The sequence below is a fragment of the Macrobrachium nipponense genome, chromosome 25 (genome assembly GCF_015104395.2).
Source record: "Macrobrachium nipponense isolate FS-2020 chromosome 25, ASM1510439v2, whole genome shotgun sequence".
Classification (NCBI taxonomy): Eukaryota; Metazoa; Arthropoda; class Malacostraca; order Decapoda; family Palaemonidae; genus Macrobrachium; species Macrobrachium nipponense.
In genome coordinates, this window is record NC_087214.1 from 73957404 (window position 1) to 73976959 (window position 19556).

The 19556-nt window shown below is 40.6% G+C and overlaps 2 protein-coding genes across 10 annotated transcripts in view; one reads left to right on the forward strand and one right to left on the reverse strand.

The window, feature by feature from the left end:
- The window catches only part of LOC135199539 (uncharacterized), a 51816-nt gene extending 42404 nt beyond the window's left edge, over nucleotides 1-9412 (forward strand). Inside the window, exon 4 of the mRNA XM_064227690.1 lies at nucleotides 9255-9412. The gene's annotated coding sequence lies outside the window, so the exon portion shown is untranslated. The remainder of the gene's footprint in view (nucleotides 1-9254) is intronic.
- LOC135199537 (tax1-binding protein 1 homolog) overlaps nucleotides 1-19556 on the reverse strand; it is an 83011-nt gene that overhangs the window by 4891 nt on the left and 58564 nt on the right. For 7 of the 9 annotated variants that reach the window (XM_064227681.1, XM_064227680.1, XM_064227683.1 and 4 more), the window contains exons 4-13: nucleotides 11011-11227; nucleotides 9414-9610; nucleotides 9187-9309; nucleotides 7946-8116; nucleotides 7599-7721; nucleotides 7133-7261; nucleotides 6512-6610; nucleotides 5314-5481; nucleotides 4746-4913; nucleotides 649-1509 (exon numbers count right to left, since the gene is read on the reverse strand). In XM_064227681.1, the coding sequence (XP_064083751.1) occupies nucleotides 649-1509; nucleotides 4746-4913; nucleotides 5314-5481; nucleotides 6512-6610; nucleotides 7133-7261; nucleotides 7599-7721; nucleotides 7946-8116; nucleotides 9187-9309; nucleotides 9414-9610; nucleotides 11011-11227 (2256 nt within the window). The remainder of the gene's footprint in view (nucleotides 1-648; nucleotides 1510-4745; nucleotides 4914-5313; nucleotides 5482-6511; nucleotides 6611-7132; nucleotides 7262-7598; nucleotides 7722-7945; nucleotides 8117-9186; nucleotides 9310-9413; nucleotides 9611-11010; nucleotides 11228-19556) is intronic. The other 2 variants (XM_064227688.1, XM_064227687.1) reach the window with 1 other exon arrangement.

The window sequence follows — 19556 nt, forward strand, 5'->3', positions numbered from 1 at the left end:
GTCCTTTCAGGAAAATCCAGGTAGGACCTCAAAGCCTAGTTACTGTATTTTGAATACTTTAGAATTAAAAAGGACGATCTTGATAAAACTTTAAAGACATTCTCATAAACAGGGGAGCAAAAACTCAAATCACAACACACATTCAAGAATACACACAAAATGGGATATGTGTCTAAAAGTGATAAGGAATGAAGAAAACTTGTAAACGAGGTAAACTTGAAGGGCAGATTCCCCTAAAACAGGGTGCTACTATAAAAAGGCAAATTTGAAGTGTGACACTTAAGGAAAGAAAAACACCTAAACCTAATGTAAAACAAGGGCTTGTACTGTACATGTAGTCATACACACACAAACAAATGGGGAGATTCTAGTCTAGACTGGAAAGATGTAATTCAATTACAGTAGTACTTTATTCCTCTCCCTGATACAGCAATGATCAAATCCGATGGATTGCATTTTACATCTCGAAGAAAACTAAAATTAACAGGGAAACAAAGAGGTTTTCCTCTCTACATACTATTAAGTAGTCCTGCCACAGAACTCAAAACAAACTAAATTGCTTTTTCCCATATCGACTGCACCAAGTCCCTGTGAATCAAATCTACTGCATACTTGGAATTAGCAGACTACATACAATAATATGCTTACCTGCTGGCTTGTAAACTGGCTCATTACTGCAGCCTGGCGGGCAGTGGGAGTCGTCTCCGGTAATAACGGAGGTGGAAGGATAGAACCAGATATAGGCTGTAATCGTCTAACAGGTAAGTGAGCCCTAGGAGCAAAAAGGGAATCTGACATTGCTGTGCTTACTATCATGACTGGAGGACCTGCGCTGCTCTGGCCTCGTTGCGAAAGCATTGAAGGTGTCGGGGATGGTGCAGATGGCCGAACAGCGGCACTGCCAGAATCCTGGTCACTGACATTGTGTGGAGATGCCTGCCTTTCACGCTCTGGTAAAAATACTGGTGCAGTGCGTTGGGCTGGGAGAAAACTATTGCCATACAGCACTTGCTGATCCGTGCTACTCTCTGTCGAAGGCTCATTTTGTGCAGCGACGCTGCTCTCGGTCAACTGTGCCTGGCCTACCTCCTCCTGAGCACTTTGCTCTTCTTGTCTGCTTTCCACACTTGGTGGCTGCTGTTCTGTATTTGGGTCACTTGGTTCCTGACTACTAAGAGTCTCCCCCTGAACAAGACTTCTTGTTTCTTGTTCCCTCTCGCGGGCCTTCAGTTCGTTTTTGAGGGACTGAATCTGAAGGGAAAGTTCGCGCACTATGTCTTCCATTTTCTGGTGAACAGCTTCACTGAGAATCTTGGTGGAGTGAGAACAACTGGAGCACGTAGTTGTTGAGACAGATGTGCAGGATCGAATTAGACAGGAGGCCACTTCTGAGGCTGCCTCTGTGCCAGCATCCTCATCAAGGTCTTCATTCTTTTCCTGGTCGACACCATCCACATTCAGCCATGAACTGCCTTGTGAAGACATGGATGTTGCCATTGCAGCCAGCCTCTGAGAATAAAATTTTAGCTTTGTATCTACTGACAAATACAGTACAGAGCCTCCTCTGTCCAGGGGAAAGAAAATATGACTGGAAACCCTTACTCAAATTTACTCCCAAAGTAGAACAGATGTAGTGAGTGTAACGCTATTTACATTAGAAAGTTTAACTTTTTGATAAAGTGATGAACTTCAGCTTTACAGTATTTTTGTTTAATTCTCTTACAGAGTGTTTATTTTGTTTCAAAAAATTTAAAACAATTTTAATTCATTAAAAACAGAATGTGATTTAAAAATCTGGTTCATAGTTCTATCTAGGTTTCTGCCAGTTTACTTTGAAAGGAATTCCTTTTGCTGTACAAGATACATTAGTTGTCTTGGATGCAAACACTTCAAAAGATGTACTGCTTTACTGAAAAAATACATAACAGGGCAGTCTCATATGTTACTATTTAAAATCTTAGAATCTAGTGTACTTTTACAAGGTATGGCTAATCTGACCCATTAGGAACTGACAGTATAAATTACACACGCACATTAACCCTCTTACGCCGAAGCCCTAAAAATCAAAACCTCTCCTGTATGCCGGCGCCGGTTTGGAGTGAGCGCGGAAGTGGAAAAAATAATTTTTTCAAAAAATCACAGCGCGCTTAGTTTTAAAGATTAAGAGTTCATTTTTGGCTCATTTTTTTTCATTGCCTGAAGTTTAGTACGCAATCATCAGAAATGAAAAATAATATCATTATCATATGTAAATAATGCGATATATGGTAGCGAAAAAAAAAAATTCATAGATAATTGTATTCAAATTACGCTGTGCAAAAAACGGTCAAAGCTAACAAGTTAATTTTTTTTTCGTTGTATTGTACACTAAATTGCAATCCTTTTGATATATAATTCATAGTAAAACAATAAAAGCAACACTGGAAAAATATTATCACAAAATTATGTACGAATTCGTAACGCGCGGACGTAAAAAAATGTTATTTTCAAAAATTCACCGTAATTCTAAATATTGTTCTAGAGACTTCCAATTTGTTTTAAAATTAAGACAAATGATTGAATATTACGATACTGTAAGAGTTTTAGATTAGAATTGCACATTTCGACCATTTCGGACGAGTTAAATTTGACCGAATGTCAAAATTTTTATATATATATTTTTTTATATGCACATATTTCGGAGATGAAAAGAGCTACAACCTTTAATTATTTTTTATTGTATTCTTCATGAATTTGCGCACATTTTGATATATAAAACTCTATAAAAAGGCTAATATGAAAAGGAGCAAATATTAGGATAATGCGATGTACGTATTTCGGAGACTTGCGGCCGCGAATCGGCGCGCGGAGTGAAGATAAATATATTTTTCAAAAATTCACCATAAATCACAATATTGTTTTAGAGACTTCAAATTTGTTTCAAAATAAAGAAAAATGACGGAATATTACTAGGCCGTAAGAGTTTTAGCTTACAATTGCGTTTTTCAACTATTTCGGTAGAGTCAAATTTGACCGAACGTGGTTTTTTTTCTATTTATCGTGATTTATATGCAAATATTTCAAAAAAAGAGAAGAGCTACAACCTTCAATCATTTTTAGTTGTATTCTACATAAAATTGCGCACATTTTCATATATAAAACTTTATGTAACAGCTAATTTTAAATGGTGCAAACATTTCGACAATCGCACAAAAAAATTCTGATTTTTTCGGAAGAGTTACCGCGCGAACGTAAGGAAAATGTTTTTTTTTTTCATAAAGTCACCATAAATCGAAATATTGTGCTAGAGACTTCCAAGTTGTTGCAAAATGAAGGTAAATGATTGAATATTACTAGAATATAAGAGTTTTAGCTTACAACTGCGTTTTTCGACCATTTCGGTAGAGTCAAAGTTGACCGAAAGTTGAAATTTTTGCACTTAACGTTATTTATACGAAAATATTTCGAAACTGATAAAAGCTACAACCATGGGTTGTTTTTTGATGCATTGTGCATGAAATTGCGCACATTTCTATATATAAAACTTTATGTAACGGCAAATTTAAAAGGGTGCAAACATTAGGATAATCGCACGAAAAAATTTATCGGAAGAGTTATCACACGAACGTGAGGAAAAAGTTTTTTCATAAATTCACCATAAATCGAAATATTGTGCTAGAGACGTCCAATTTGTTGCAAAATGAAGGCAAATGATTGAATATTACTATAATATAAGAATTTTAGCTTACAATTGCGTTTCTTGACCATTTCTGTAGTCAAAGTTGACCGAAGGTTGAAATTTTTACACATCGTTATTTATATGAAAATATTTCAAAACTGATAAAAGTTACAATCATGAGTATTTTTTTGTTGTATTTTACATAAAATTGTGCACATTTTCATATATAATACTTCATGTAAAGGATAATTTAAAATGGTGCAAAAATTATGTCAAATTGACGAAATAATTTCCGAGATGTGTCACTGATACTTTTTAGTGCGATAAGAAAGAAATTCGCGCTTGCGCGCCTGCGTAGCGATTGTAAACAAAACGCCTTGATCCATGAACTCCCAGCATCCCCCAAGGCGCGTGATACAAAAGTTTTCGGCTGGTAGGCCTATAAGTATTTTTCCGCGAATTTTTAAAAAAACTTTTTTGAGCCGACGTATGATACGTCCAATCGGCATACGGGAGACATTTTGACTTGACGTTTAATACGTCCAATCGGCGTAAGAGGGTTAATAATAATCTAGTGCAATTACCTGAAATATTTACTGGATTATCAGCTGACTATTTAAAAAGAAACTCCATATACATGAGCTCTAAATGAAAACTGTATTTACTCAAAACAAATACAGCTTTCTGTATTTCATATGTATTGTAGTTAATATCTAATCTGAATCAGGCTCTTGTCTGTCTTGTACATGGTGTGCATTAGCCTCGAACATCTTTTAGGATAACAAGGGCCAAACCAAGACTAGCAAAACCATCTCAGGTCTGGTGGTAAGATACAAGGCTCTGTACTGAAGTACTATTCAATTATGAAAAAAATTATAACAATTCAGAATTAGGAATGTTTTAGTTATGACCACCAAAAATTTTTAAATAAAATTTTGCAGTTCATTACTAAATGTAATGAGATACAAAAATTGTGCACTCAATAACCAATCTGTCTAGGCTTAATTTTAATATCTGTCCTTTCTAGTTCATCAGTATCTCTCCTATTATATATTCATGTTTTTCTTTTAAGAAATCAAGGTCTTACCTCCCTGTCTACCTCTGGGCTTGCTGACTGACGGAGTTTCTTTATTTTCTTCACCAGACGCAAGTTTGTGAGAGCCAAAGAGTGGTACTCAGCTTTGGCAGCTTGCAGCCGACCACTCAAATCACTGGCAATTCTTTCTGCCGCCTCTCTCCCGCTCTTGTCATTTCCCTGCAATGGAGGCCAGGGCAAGTGATCATTAGTGTCATCCATAACACAAAAATATAACTATAGACAAATACATGGAAATGGAATTCATGATTTATATCTTAGCATTGTTCATATGAACATGAAAGGCCCTCAAAACAGATTATTCTTTTATGGGTTAAAACAAAATATGAGTTCTCTGCACCATCTCGTACAATTTTGGCCTAAATCCTTAGCTGATCTTTCCTGATTTTCAATGATTTTCTGGGCTTCCCTTCCTACTAGTGTGTGCCCTGCTACTTACCTGTTCACTTCTTTTCTGACTACCTACTCCTCATCCCATCTCATTAATGTACAAACCATCTCAATTCCTACTGCAGGTGCATTTAGTTATCTACGTCTTCAGAAATGACTCAATACTAACCTGGACACTTTCCAAGCTCTCCACTGTATTTTTCAACTGCTGAATCTTGACTTTCAATTGTTCGTTGTCTTGATTGACGACATTCAGCCGTTCCTCGTGGATGGTCCTCTCTTCCTCGGCTTTGGACAACCTTCCTTCTGTTTCTGTCAAAGCATCCTTGATTGAGGTCTGCAATATATATGGTAATAAACTTAAGATATCATTTAAATTTGTAAAGACGCAATAAAAGTAAATGTTTGCTTTTCAAATCCTTCAGCATACCAATGAACCTCTTAGTGTTCTCATAAGGATAGCAAAAAAGGTTTTGCAATAGCTTGTCTAATTTTACTAATCTTTACTGTGCAGCATTAGCACATGACAAAAGTACTCAGTATATGTCACACCATCCTGATTACAATATATTTATCAAAATTTTGCCACTTTAATCCAAGCTATCAAGGAAAAAAACAAATAAACAAAAAACACATTGAGGCCACAGAGGTACGTACTCCGCATCACTCTGAACCACTAGAAATCTTTATCTTTAAACCAAACTCCAGGACCATAATTCCTCCTAATGGCCAAAGGGCTGGTGACCTCTCATTAAAAACCAATAATTTCAGAAAACCATTAGCACTTTGTATTGGAGCTTCCACAAATTCACAGCTTCATAATTAAGCTATAAGGCTGCACCCTCAAGAATCCAAGCAATTTTTAAGAGAACATCTTTAAATATAAAAATAAAAATGCTAAAACATTTCTTATACAGTATAGACAAGGAACCAAAGTTACCCTTTCTAAATTATCATAGCCACAACAACTGTTTACATATTAGACACCCATTTCTTTTGTGCCAGAAAATTTTTTCATTCTAACAAAGGTCAATCTTTTTAACAACACGCTCCAACTCCAAGTCGAAGATAAGGAAAACACAACTGGACAGACGCCAAAATACAGAGGTGGTAATGATAGCAGTATTTAACAAAAGGGCTAAAAAATTTTCCTTATGACATAAAGCATCTCCTGTTGGAGTTGTATGTTTATTGTCTCTTAGCTTTAAAACTCACTCATTCTACCTTGTCTAGCATCTTAAAACTTTCCCTGAACCTATATTTTCCCCTTGTCCTTTACAGAACCTAACTAAAACAATTCAAGAAATTGCTATTGCAATCATGACTTAGAAAGCTTAAACTTCTGAAATGTGGTTCACAAAACTTACCATTTCCATCACAGCTGTAGTGAGTTTCTCCTCCAACTCCACATTCAACTTGCTACTCTTCTCTATTTCTTCTAACTTTGAAACCAACTCTTCATTGACCTGAAAATAGATATGATTGTGTTAAGGCCAATAAACCAGCACCTGGCATGAAAAACAAACACATTTTCCCATCGATTTCTATAATCTTTCACTTTTCTAAAGACAGGTCTCAAGTTTTTTTTGGAGTTAAGAACTACCTGCGACCAGTACTACAAGCCTTCTTTAAAATGTGTAATCCCTACCCTATATTACCCTCACATGTAGTACACTGAGAGACGTAGTCAACTTCAAATCTGCCAAGACTTGATATAACTGACACCTCATTTCTTCATTTTTAAATGGATTTGTCTTGATACACAAAATCATTATTACTCAATAGTTTAACTAGATTGAAATTCAGGAAGAAAGCATACCAGAATGAAGAACGTCAAGTTAAAGATAAAAGCCCCATAGATGAAAAACACAGTAGGAATCAGCCCACAGTGTGCTACCAGGCAGTTGTTAAAAAATGAAAGCAGAAAAGTTGAATTACTTGTAAATTTCCATCCAGGTAAGACTAAAGAAAAATGGAGAGAAACATACCGCTGAAAATTTGAGAGCTAACGAATTCTTTTCATCCTTGTCTGTGGCTGCTGATGTGGTCCAGAACTCCAGTTCCTTGATAGCAGTGTCTCTCTCGGATTTGTATTTTTCTGACTCAGCCTGCAGAGTCTGCAAAAGAATGAAAATCTGAAGACACTGCTGAACTTCCACAAAGCATCTTAAAACATTTACTAGTTAACCAAGTCCCCAGAGAAGAGAATATTCAAACATGAGGAAAAAGTACATGGATAAAGGAAGGATATGAAGAGGAAAAACACTTGAACATTTTTTACAAATTAATTAGTATAAGTAGAGGCATATCATCTAAATATTAAAAATCTAAAAACAGAGGTGTAATACAGTTGCCTCTGAAATTCCCATGTGCACGTAAATATAGCAAAAACACTAACACACACACAACTGATATTTTATATATAGTACCACGGAAATGGCAACGGATTCTCACCTTCAAATTTTCTTCTGCACTTGACAGGTCGTTCTGACACTTCTGCAGTGCATGTTCCAACTGCTCCTTGTGTTTGCGAAGTCGTAGGGTCTCCTCTGCTGCTTCCTTCTTTTCCTCAGTAACCTGGGAGAGTTGTGAAAGAAAGCAAATAACTTGGATCTTTCCTCAACATACTCAAAATTAATTACCACACTTTTTGGCTTTTTAAATTCAAGACTATTATTGTTAATACGTATCAATTTACATCATATACCAAAGCAGGTAGAGGCAGTAAGGTCTGCAAATCATTAAATCTCTGTCATCAGTGAGGCATTTTACTTCCTTAACATTATTCTCCAGTGACATACCTTGGTAATCTTGTTTTCTAGTGTTCCAATCTGAGTATTTGAAGCCTCCAAATTGCGCTCCAGTGTCTTCAACCGGTCTTCCAGGTGTCCCTTCTCTTCGACAACTTGTCCAACACGCCCCATCAGTTCACACTTCTCAGCTGTTTCTTTCTTCATCTTTGCTTCTAATGCCTACAGTGATTAAACAATACTGAACTGAACTTCTAGTACATTCTGATAAAATCATTTAACTTCATCACAGCTGAATTCTCATTTGAAGTTTACGATGGTGAGGGAAAACGGGAAGATTTGGGGAAAATTAACACAAACTGTCATGAGACAGCATAGCAGAAGGTTCCAACAAACTCTAATGTGAACTTTAAATTCTTATACTTTGACGCAGTCTACAACTCCCTTTCTTATTCCCTTGAAGAGTTTTTCACGTGTTTCGCCTACCAGCACCATAATGATAACGCATATTATTCATAATTAACATCTCTGGTTACTCTGGGAAGTTCTATTGGAATTAGTTTAGTTCCTCGTCATTCTATTTTCATGGCTTCCAATTGATCTAACAACCTTACTCCTTCAAATATTCACTTTCCCTCCTATGAAACCAGTAGCCTTCCAATCCCAGCTTTTCCCTGTACCTGAATTTCTCCTGTCATCTCTCATTAACATGTTTTATGCAAACTTTAAGTAACAGGAACATAGACACTTGTCTAAAAGTAATTGCACTTATGCAAGTAGAAACAATCTTCAAAACTATCACGAGTGATTTCAGTATTTCGAAATTTCAACAATTTAACTTGCGTGTACTTTTTCAGAAAGGCAAAATTCATATACAAGTAACTTGATAATAACCAGTGTCAAAATGAAAGCCACAAATATCCAGCATACAACTTGATTGTGATCATACTAACAGTTTCCGAAACAGCCAATATTTTATTTTGATGAGTCCTTGTTTAATAAATTTAAAAAATGAAACTCCTCCAAATATTACATGGAAGAGTCACAGTGATTCTCACAAACTAATATTCCTTGCAAACAAGAAAAACCATCCTTTGATAGATGCTTTGGGGTTTTGTTATTACTACATGTCTATCATTCGAGTTCTATTTTAAATTAGCTATTTATGACGACTTAATCTTATACTGAAAAGAAACAAAAACCACAAATGTATCTTAAATCACTGAATAATGTGTGGTATTACCCAGCAATTGGGCTCTGCTATAAGGTAAAATTCAAATTATACAACTAACCTGAAGATGATGCTGACACATGTTGAGTTGCTGAACCTTGTCATCAAGTTCACCCTGTTTCTTTTCAGAAACTACTTTCAAGTTGCTCAGCTCAAGCAGAAGGTTCTCGTTCTCCATGGTGAGCTAAATGTAACAACATCAAAGAAACATAAGACATCAATGTGAAACTCAAGGGCTTAAAAATTTGTAAGCAAAAGCTTCAAAAAGAGTAAACAAACCAAACTCACCTTGTTTATCTTATCGTGCAGAACACTCTCCTTGGTGCATACCACCACCATGCCATCCTCCCCATCGTCAACTCCGCAGACGTTGCTAGAGCCAACTGGGTGAAGCTGGAACGGAGTAGATACACCAACAATCTGACCTTCGTGTGTCACATAGCAGAACTGAAAGAACTCGCCTGCGTCCTTTGGCAACGCGCTTGCTGGAGAACGTAAATTAACATAATGTATGAAGGCAGATAATAATTTATTACCAATAGCATAAAATTCTTGAGATAACAGACAGTGTCTTCACTCATATAGTATAGAGTTTGATAAGATACTTGTTTCAATAGATCCATGACTGAAGAAAGCCAAGGGGGATAGTACTATACTTTGTAAGTGCAAGTGATAATGGCATATTTATTTTTGCATATTTTTCTTATGTTGTCTGTGGTAGCTCTCTTTGCATTGTGCATCTTTGACTGCTTCATATGTACATGTGTTTTAACCTGCGATGTCCCAAGTACAGGCAGTCCCCAGGTTACGACGGGGGTTCCGTTCTTGAGACACGTCTTAAGCCGAAAATCGTCGTAAGCCAGAACATAGTAAAAAATCCTAAGAAAACCTTACTTTTAATGCTTTGGGTGCATTGAAAACTACATAAACTGCATTCTTATATAATTTTTCATCAAAAAAACCTTCAAATATTGATTATTTTCCATATTTGGTGTCATATTTCATCTGCCAGATCAGCGTTGTAGGCGTCATAACCCTGGAACATGCGTCGTAACCTTGGAAATAATAATCTGATGAATACAACCGAGAAGCGCCTTAACCTCTCGGAACGTCGTAACCCGAACCCGTCGTAACCCGGGGACTCCCTGTATTTCTCTTAAACTGAATAAAAAGCTTTCCTTCTTTCAAAATGTCTACTAGTGAAGCTATCTAACACCTTAGGGCCAGGAAAAGCTTATCTAAAGCATGCCTAAAAGCTTAAATAAAATTTTTTTGTGACCTCTCTCTCTCTCTCTCTCTCAAGTCCCTTTAAGAAATGCCTCATATAGTGCCTTGGTTCCTTCACGCTAGCCACAAGCTCCACCTTTTTTTAATATGTCTTGATTGTTGTCCCTCAAGAAAAAATTTTGGTCAAGAACTGACTTCTGTTCATGAATTTAACGTTAGTCAGAAATCTAACTCAGTGATGTGTTACTACATTTTTACAGCAACCTATGTCACTTTCAAAAGAGATACATGCTAATTCTTGGCATAAACTAGTACACAGTCCCCAGGTTACATTGGGGTTGGCTTAAGACGTCCCGAGCTTACACCACTCTTCAAATATATTCATCAAAAATTATTTCCTTGTTTAAGATGCACTGATCTGGGAAGAAATATGGCTTCAAAACAGCTGAATGGTAAAAATTTGCAGGTTTTTTTATGAAAAATCCAATAAAAACGGAGGTTGCATCATTTTCAAGACACCCAAAGGATTTAAACTTAGGCTTTCTTACGATTTTCAAAAATTTTTCAGCTTATGATGCGGGGTGGGAATGAATCCACCTTTGTAAACCGGGGACTGCCTGTATTTAGCTTAACTGTAAAAGTCCAGGCATGAACTAACCTTTAAACACAACTGTCAGAGGGAGCTGGTTGGTTGTGTGGTCTTTGCTTGGCGTTGGTGCCCAGTGGTATATGAGATAGTCCTGTGGTGATCCAAACCCAACACGGTACAAGGCCACCCGGTCTGAAGACTTGGCTGTTACACCAGCTGTCAAGACATAGGACACTGCTATATCGGAGTCAGCAGTGTAGGTTGCTTGGACATTTTGAAACAACACCTGAAAACGAGAGATATAAATAAACCAACAACCCTATCAGGTTTACAAAGAAGTTTGCAATATGGAAATCATCACTGAAATATGATATTGTTATTGTACAATAAAGTTTCATACATACTTACCTGGCAGATATATACTTAGCTATAGACTCCGTCGTCCCCGACAGAAATTCAAATTTCGCGGCACACACTACAGGTAGGTCAGGTGATCCCGCCGCCTGCCGCTGGGTGGCAGGAATAGGAACTATTACCGTTTTAAGCCAGATTTTTCTCTTCCACCTGTCTCCTGAGGGGAGGTTGGGTGGGCCATACGATCGTATATATCTGCCAGGTAAGTATGTATGAAACTTTATTGTACAATAACAATATCATTTTCATACATTCAACTTCCCTGTCAGATATATACTTAGCTGATTGGCACCTTTGGCGGAGGGCAAGAGACAGCTAATTACTGACCTAATAGGTAAACAACATATGTTGTAGGTAATACAAGTTAATTAATAATACCCTAGTTCCTACCTGTTTAGGCGGAAGATTTCTTAGCTTGTGCTGAGAAGTCTGCTTCGCCTCAAAAGCTTCAGCGAGGGTGTGCCCTATGGCTGAGAACTCTTGAAAAGGACTGTCAATGGGGTCTTATCCACTTACTCAACAGAACCTAATGGCAATTGTCACTGGAGTCTTATTCACTTACATGACAATATACCTATGCCTCTTGGCATATAAAGGAGTAAAATACTGATCCCGATCACCCGATCCTAACCGTGGATTAGTAAATATGATTGAAAGGCGTTATCCCCAAACACCTTTCAAACAACCTAAAATCTCAACACCAATAATTTTAAAATCACAATATATAAAATATAAGGACAAAAATTAATATTAAGGATCAGTCTTCTCTCCTTTCCCCAGCACTGTATCCGCTGATACATAAGGTCCTAGAGAGAAGCATTTCTCATATGTCACTCTCACATCTTTCAAGTAATGTGAGGCGAACACTGAGTTACATCTCCAATATGTGGCCGCTAAGATGTTCTTCATTGACATGTTCTTGTTGAACGACAATGATGTAGCGACTGCACGTCTTATATGCCTCACTATCACAACTCATGTGGGCTTCCGTTATGATGTTCCTAACAAAAAATGCTAAAGCATTCTTTGACATAGCTCTTCTAGGGTCTTTAACTGCACACCATAAACTCTGATTGCAACCCTGCAACTGATTCTTCTTCTGCAGGTAAAATTTCAAACGTTCTCACAGGACATAAAGTTCTTTCCATTTCATTCCCAACTAATTGAGAAAGGCCTTTTACTTCAAAAGTCCTAGGCCAAGGTCTCGAGGGGTTTTCATTTTTTGCTAGAAATAAAGGTTTAAAGGACAATACAGCTGAATCCTTCTTAAAACCCACTCTAGAGTCAAGCGCTTGCAGCTCACTCACTCTTTTCGCAAGTGGCGAGAGCTATTAAGAAAATGCATTTTCTAGTCAAGTCCCGGAAAGTAGCTTTATCGGGAGGTTCAAATCTCTCCGACATAAGGTATTTGAGAACCACATCCAGATTCCAACTAGGGGCGAGAGAAGTTCTTAATTTTTTAGTTTCAAATGATCTAATCAAATCATGCAGATCTTTGTTATTCTCTATGTTCAGGCCCCTATTCCTGAACACAGCTGATAACATGCTCTTATAGCCTTTAATGGTTGACACTGCCAGATGAGATTCTTCTCGTAAAAACAAAAGAAAATCAGCAATTTCGGTCACAGAGGTATCGGAGGGAGGACAGCTTCTTCGCCTTACACCATCTACGGAAAACTTCCCACTTCGATTGGTATATCCGCATGGTTGAGGACCTTCTTGCTCCAGCAATTGCTTTTGCCGCTTCGCGAGAAAAGCCTCTCGCTCTGACCAATCTTTCGATAGTCGAAAGGCAGTCAGAGCGAGAGCGTGGATATTTTTGTGATACCTCTCGAAGTGGGGTTGTCTGAGCAGATCTGTCCTTTCGGGAAGAGATCTGGGGAAGTCCACTATCCATTCCTGTACCTCTGTGAACCATTCTCTTGCAGGCTAATAAGGAGCGATCAATGTCATCCTCATTCCCTCCGAGGACACGAACTTTCTCATTACTTCCCCCAGCATCTTGAATGGGGGAAACACATACGCGTCTATGCCCTCCCAATCCATGAGCATGGCATCTATGGATAGGGCTCTGGGATCGTCCCCCAGCGAGCAAAAGTTCTCCATCCTCCTGGATAGGAATGTTGCAAACAGGTCCACTTGCGGCTTCCCCCAAAGAGACCATAGTTGCTGGCAGACTTGTGAATGAAGGGTCCACTCTGTTGGAAGGACCTGGTTTTTCCTGCTCAATCTGTCTGCTCTTATATTCTTCCCTCCTTGAACGAACCTCGTCAGGAGTCGAATCCCTCTTTCTTCTGTCCATATCAACAGATCCCTTGCTAGTTGGTAAAGGGAGAAAGAGTGTGTCCCCCCTTGTTTTCTTATATAAGCCAGAGCCGTGGTGTTGTCCGAGTTGACTTGGACCACCACGCCTCTGACTTCGTTCTCGAAAAACAGCAGTGCTAAGTGCACTGCTAAGAGTTCCTTTGCATTTATGTGCCAGGCCTTCTGTTCTTCTGTCCAACTGCCTGACACTTCCTTCGTCCCTAGTGTTGCTCCCCACCCCGTGTCCGAAGCGTCTGAGAATAACACTAGGTGAGGGTTCTGAAGGGCCAAGGACACTCCTTCGTTTCTTGTCAGTGGTCCTAACCACCATCGTAAGTGGTTTTTGATACTCTCTCCTATAGGAAAGGTATCCAAAAGATCTCCTTTTCTTCTGTTCCAACTCCTTCTGAGATGGAACTGCAAGGGTCTCAGATTCAGTCTCCCTAGAGAGATGAACCGCTCCAGCGAGGAAAGAGTGCCCAGAAGACTGAGCCATTCCCTCGCTGAGCTTCGTTCTTTCTCTAGGAAGACCGAGATTTTCTCCAACCCTTTCGAGATTCTTTCCTGGGATGGATACCCTCGAAAACCCCGAGAATCCATCCGAATCCCCAGATAGACGATAGTCTGACTGGGGATTGTGTGAGACTTCTCGAGGTTTACGAGCAATCCGAGAGATCTGGTCAATTGAAGAGCTATCTCCAAGTCCTCCAAGCACTTTTGTCTTGTCTGCGCTCTTATAAGCCAATCGTCTAGGTAAAGAGATATCCTCACCCCCTTCAGATGTAGCCATCTTGCTACGTTTCTCATCAACGCTGTAAACACCTGAGGAGCCGTCGAGAGGCCGAAACACAAAGCCCTGAACTGATAAATCCTTCCCTGCACCATGAATCGAAGATATTTCTTCGACGAATGATGCAGGGGGACGTGAAAGTATGCATCTTGCAGGTCGAGGGAGACCATCCAATCTCCTGGACGGAGAGCAGAGAGAACCGAGTTGGATGTCTCCATGGAGAACTTTGTCTTCTCCACGAAGCGATTCAATGCACTCACGTCCAGGACAGGCCTCCACCCCCCCGAGGCTTTCGGCACCAAAAATAGGCGATTGTAAAAACCTCGGGAGTGCGGATCCTGTACTACCTCGATGGCCTCCTTCTCCAACATTTGCTGCACCAGTCCAAGAAGGATCTCTCTCTTTACAGGGTCCTTGTATCTCGCCGACAGCTCCCTCGGAGTCGTCGTCAATGGAGGTCTGTTCTTGAAGGGGATGAGGTATCCTTTCCTCAGCACTTGCAGGGACCAAGAATCTGCTTTCATTGAAGCCCATGCTTCCGAGAATCCCAGAAGTCTGGCCCCTACTGGTGATTGGAGGACTGGAATCTCATTTTGCGTTCTTCTTTGGAACTCTAATGGAAGATCTTCCTCTTTTCTCTCCTCCTCTCTTCCTTGGGGCTCGGCTAAAAGCTCTACCTCGAAAGGGCTGTTGGGCAGGTGTTGGCTCCCTCTTCGAGACAGAAGCAGCTAGCCTAGGCTTCTTAGCAGAATGTACCAGCAAATCCTGTGTTGCCTTCTCAGTAAGCGTATGGGATATGTCCTTTACCAACTGAGAAGGAAACAGCTGTTTAGACAGAGGGGCGTATAAAAGAGAAGCCCTCTGTACTGGAGAGACTGCTTTGGTAAGAAAAGAACCAAAGACAGCCCTCTTCTTCAATACTCCTGTCCCGAACAAGGATGCCACTTCAGCCGATCCGTCTGCACTGCCTGTTGTCCATGCATGCCAAAACACTATGCAAGACTTCTGGTTCCAAAAACTGAGGGTCTTGAGTCTTGTTGGCCAAAGCCCCAAGGGACCAATCTAGGAAGTTAAAAACTTCCAAGACATGGAATATTCCCTTGAGGAGATGGTCCATTTCAGACATTGTCCAGCTTGTTTTGGCTGCTGGAAGTGCATGCCTCCTTGCCGAATCCACCAAGGTCGAGAAGTCCGCTTCAGCAGATGAGGGAAGAGAAAGTCCCATAGATTCCCCTGTGCTATACCAAATCCCTCTCTTCCCTGATAGCCTGGAAGGGGGACAGGTAAACACAGTCTTCCCCGCCTCCTCCTTGGTTTTAAGCCAATTCCCGACCGACTGCAAAGCCCTCTTCATTGAAATGGTCGGTTGCATCTTCAAGAAAGAGGAAGACTTCGCAGCCTTCGTACTCGAAAATAAAGACCGAGGAGAAGGAGGGGCAGCAGGACTCAGAGACTCTCCAAATTCTTTTAACAAGAGGGCTGCTAGTATCTTATAATCAGAAAGACCTGCCCCTTGTTTTCTTCAGAGTCCGAAACATCCTCTAATTCTGGTTGAGTTTTATTCGGAGAAGTGTGCGCGACCGGGGGACTCCTCTCTCGGGAATGCACAGGGCTTGCAGCAACACCGGCTGCAACCTGACAAGGGCTACGGTCGCTTGTGCGACATCTTGAGTCCCTGCCAGGAGAAGGCCGATGTTGTTCTTTTACCCTAAGGCCCTCCTGACAAGGACGGCGGCCGCTTGTGCGACAACTTTCGTCCCTACCAGGAGAAGTCCTTAAATGTCGTTCCCTTTTTTCATGATCCATTCCTTCCCGACAGGGGCTACGATCACCTGTGCGACACCTAGAGGCCCTGTCAGGGGAAAATTGATCTTGAGAAAAATCCCAAAGAGGAGCCTCCAAGTCCGCTTCAAACTCCGATAACTCATCCAAACTGTATTCTGGGTTGTACAAATCCTTGCGCCTGCTTTCAGGCGCTCTAGACGCTTTACGTCTTGTTTCAGCCGCTTCAGGATTTGCAGGCGCCTTGCGCCTCCATTCGGACGCTTCAGGCTCTTCAGGCGCTTTGCGCCTCGTTTCAGGCGCCTCAGGCTCTTTAGGCGCTTTGCTTGCTTTCTTTCAGGCGCCTCAGGCTCCCTAGGCTCTTTGCTTTTCCTTTGAGGCGTTCTAGGCTCTCCAGGCGCTCTATGTTTCATATAAGGCGCTCTAGGCTCTCCAGGAGTTAAATTTTTCCTTTTAGCCACTTCAGGCTTTTCAGGCGCGTTGCGCCTCATTACTTTTACTTGAAGAGCTTTACGCCTCATTTCAGGCGCTCCAGACTCTTTTCGCCTCGCCAAAAGAGTTCCAGGATCTTCAGTTACTTTGCGCCTCCCTTCAGGCGCTTCAGGCGCCTCAGGCGCTTCAGGCTCTTTGCGCTTCCTTTCAGGAGTTCGTCCGATTTCGGGAGTTCCAATTTTACTCCTCGATACGGACATCTCATGTGCTTTCTTCCTAGTAGGAAGTTCCCTATACACATCTTGTCGCCTTGACGGCGTTTTGCGCTTGACAGTAGCCTGACGACTGGCTGGCGCCAGGCTTCTGGCAGGCGCCTCGTCCGAGCTCTCAGATAGTTCTAAAGGACGGGATCTTTTGATAGGGAGAAATCTATCCTTCCTTCTAGGCTGATCAGATTTAAGAACTCCTACTAGGGAAGATATCTGTTTCTGCATATCCTCTAACATCTTCGTAGCTACGTCTCTCTTTCCAACCTCCGATGCAGGAGAAGCAGCTTCTGAATATACATTCTTCTTCCTCTTTTCCGGAGGATATTCTTCCGGAAATTCTTCAGGGCTTGAGTCGAATGAAGGAGACTTCCAAGTTCTCTTCGAAGGTCTCGACAATCTATCTGAACTCCATCCTTTTTTAGATGAGGAATCAGACGAAGAAAAATGATATTGTTAAGATACAATAAAGTTTTGTACATACTTACCTGGCAGATATATACTTAGCTATAGACTCGGTCGTCCCGACAGAATTTCAAAACTCGCGGCACACGCGACAGGTAGGTCAGGTGATCCACCATTCCCGCCGCTGGGTGGCGGGGTCTGGAACTATTCCCGTTTTCTAAGTCATAATTTCTCTTCCACCTGTCTCCTGAGGGGAGGCTGGGTGGGCCATTAATCATATATATCTGCCAGGTAAGTATGTACAAAACTTTATTGTATCTTAACAATATCATTTTTGTACAAGTAACTTACCCAGCAGATATATACTTAGCTGATTGGCACCCTTGGTGGCGGGCAAGAGACAGCTAAAAACAAAATAATATTTAAACTACATACATTAAAAAACAGGAAAAAACAACCTATGTTCTTGGATAACATAATCCATAGTTCCTACCTTATTGGGCTGAAGACTTCATGACTACTGTCGATGAGTCTGCTTGCCTCAAGAGTTTCAACGAGGAATGAACCTATGGTTGAATAACTCTTTGGATCGTGTCAATGGGGGCTAGCCCGCTTACGCGACAGAGCCTATACTGGATCGTACCAATGGGGGCTGACCCACTTACATGGTAGAGCCTTGACCTTTTGTCATATCAATGGAGACTCGCCCTCTTACATGACAGAGTTAAGGTTATTAAACAATCACAAAGAGCACTGAAGCCAATCCCGATCACCTGACCATGTTAGTCTTGTTACAATCTATGAATTGTAAGAGGGTCCCTATTCCCTCTGACAATTAACCAATAAAAACAACCACCAATAAACAGTAATTTAAGCCTTAAACTAAATAGGAAGGATTAGCCTCAGCCCCTTCTCCCAGCACTGAATTCGCCGAAACATACGCTCCCAGAGCAAAGCACTTTTCGTACGAAATTTTAACATCTCTTAGGTAATTCGAGGCGAACACCGAATTACAAATCTCCAAAATGTCGACTCTATAAGAGCCTGAAGCGACCATGTTTTGTGAAAAGCCATCGACGTAGCTATGGCTCTCACTTCATGAGCTCTCACTCTGAGAACCTTGAAATGCTCTTCTTCGCATTTAAGGTGAGCTTCCCTTATTACATCTTTTATGAAGAATGTAAGGGCGTTCTTAGAAATCGCTCTTTTCGGATCTCTTACAGAGCACCAAAGACTTTCTTCTGTACCTTTCAGCAACTTCTTCTTCTCCAGGTAGAACTTGAGTGCCCTGACTGGACACAAAGTCCTTTCTAATTCTCTCCCTGTTAATGAAGATATTCCTTTTATCTCAAAGCTTCTTGGCCAAGGCTTTGAGGGATTTTCATTTTTCGCTAGAAAAAATGGTTGAAAGGAGCCAATCGCTGAATCTTTCTTAAACCCCACTTTACCTTCCAAAGCTTGCAACTCGCTCACTCTCTTGGCTGTTGCTAACGCAAAAAGGAATAAAGACTTTCTTGTTAAGTCCCTAAACGAAGCTGCGTGAGACGGTACGAATTTTTCCGACATTAGGAACTTGAGGACCACATCCAAGTTCCAGCTAGGCTTCTTGATTACATGTTCTTTCGTGGTCTCAAAAGACCTTATAAGGTCATGAAGATCTTTATTGTTTGTCAGATCTATTCCTCTATGTCGAAAAACTGAGGCCAGCATACTTCTGTAACCCTTCACTGTTGAAACTGCCAGGTTACAGTCTTTTCTCAAATATAGGAGAAAATCTGCAATTTCAGTTACAGAGGTACTGGAGGAGGATATTTTCTTTTCCCTACACCATCTTCTAAACAACTCCCACTTCGACTGATATACTTTAGAAGTGGAGACTCTTCTGGCTCTTGCAATAGCCTTCGCCACTTCTCGTGAAAAGCCCCTTGCTCTGACAAGTCCTTCGACAGTCTGAAGGCGGTCAGACTTAGAGCGGGGAGGTTTTTGTGAAACCTGTCGAAGTGGGGTTGTTTGAGAAGATCGTTCCTTAGTGGAAGCGATCTTGGAAAATCCACTAACCACTCCAGCACCTCTGTGAACCAATCGAGAGCCGGCCAAAAGGGAGCGATGAGGGTCATTCTTGTTCCTTCCGAGCAAGCGAACTTCCTCAACACTTCTCCTACTATCTTGAAAGGAGGAAGGCGTACGCGTCCAAGCCCGTCCAATCTAGCAGAAAGCTGTCT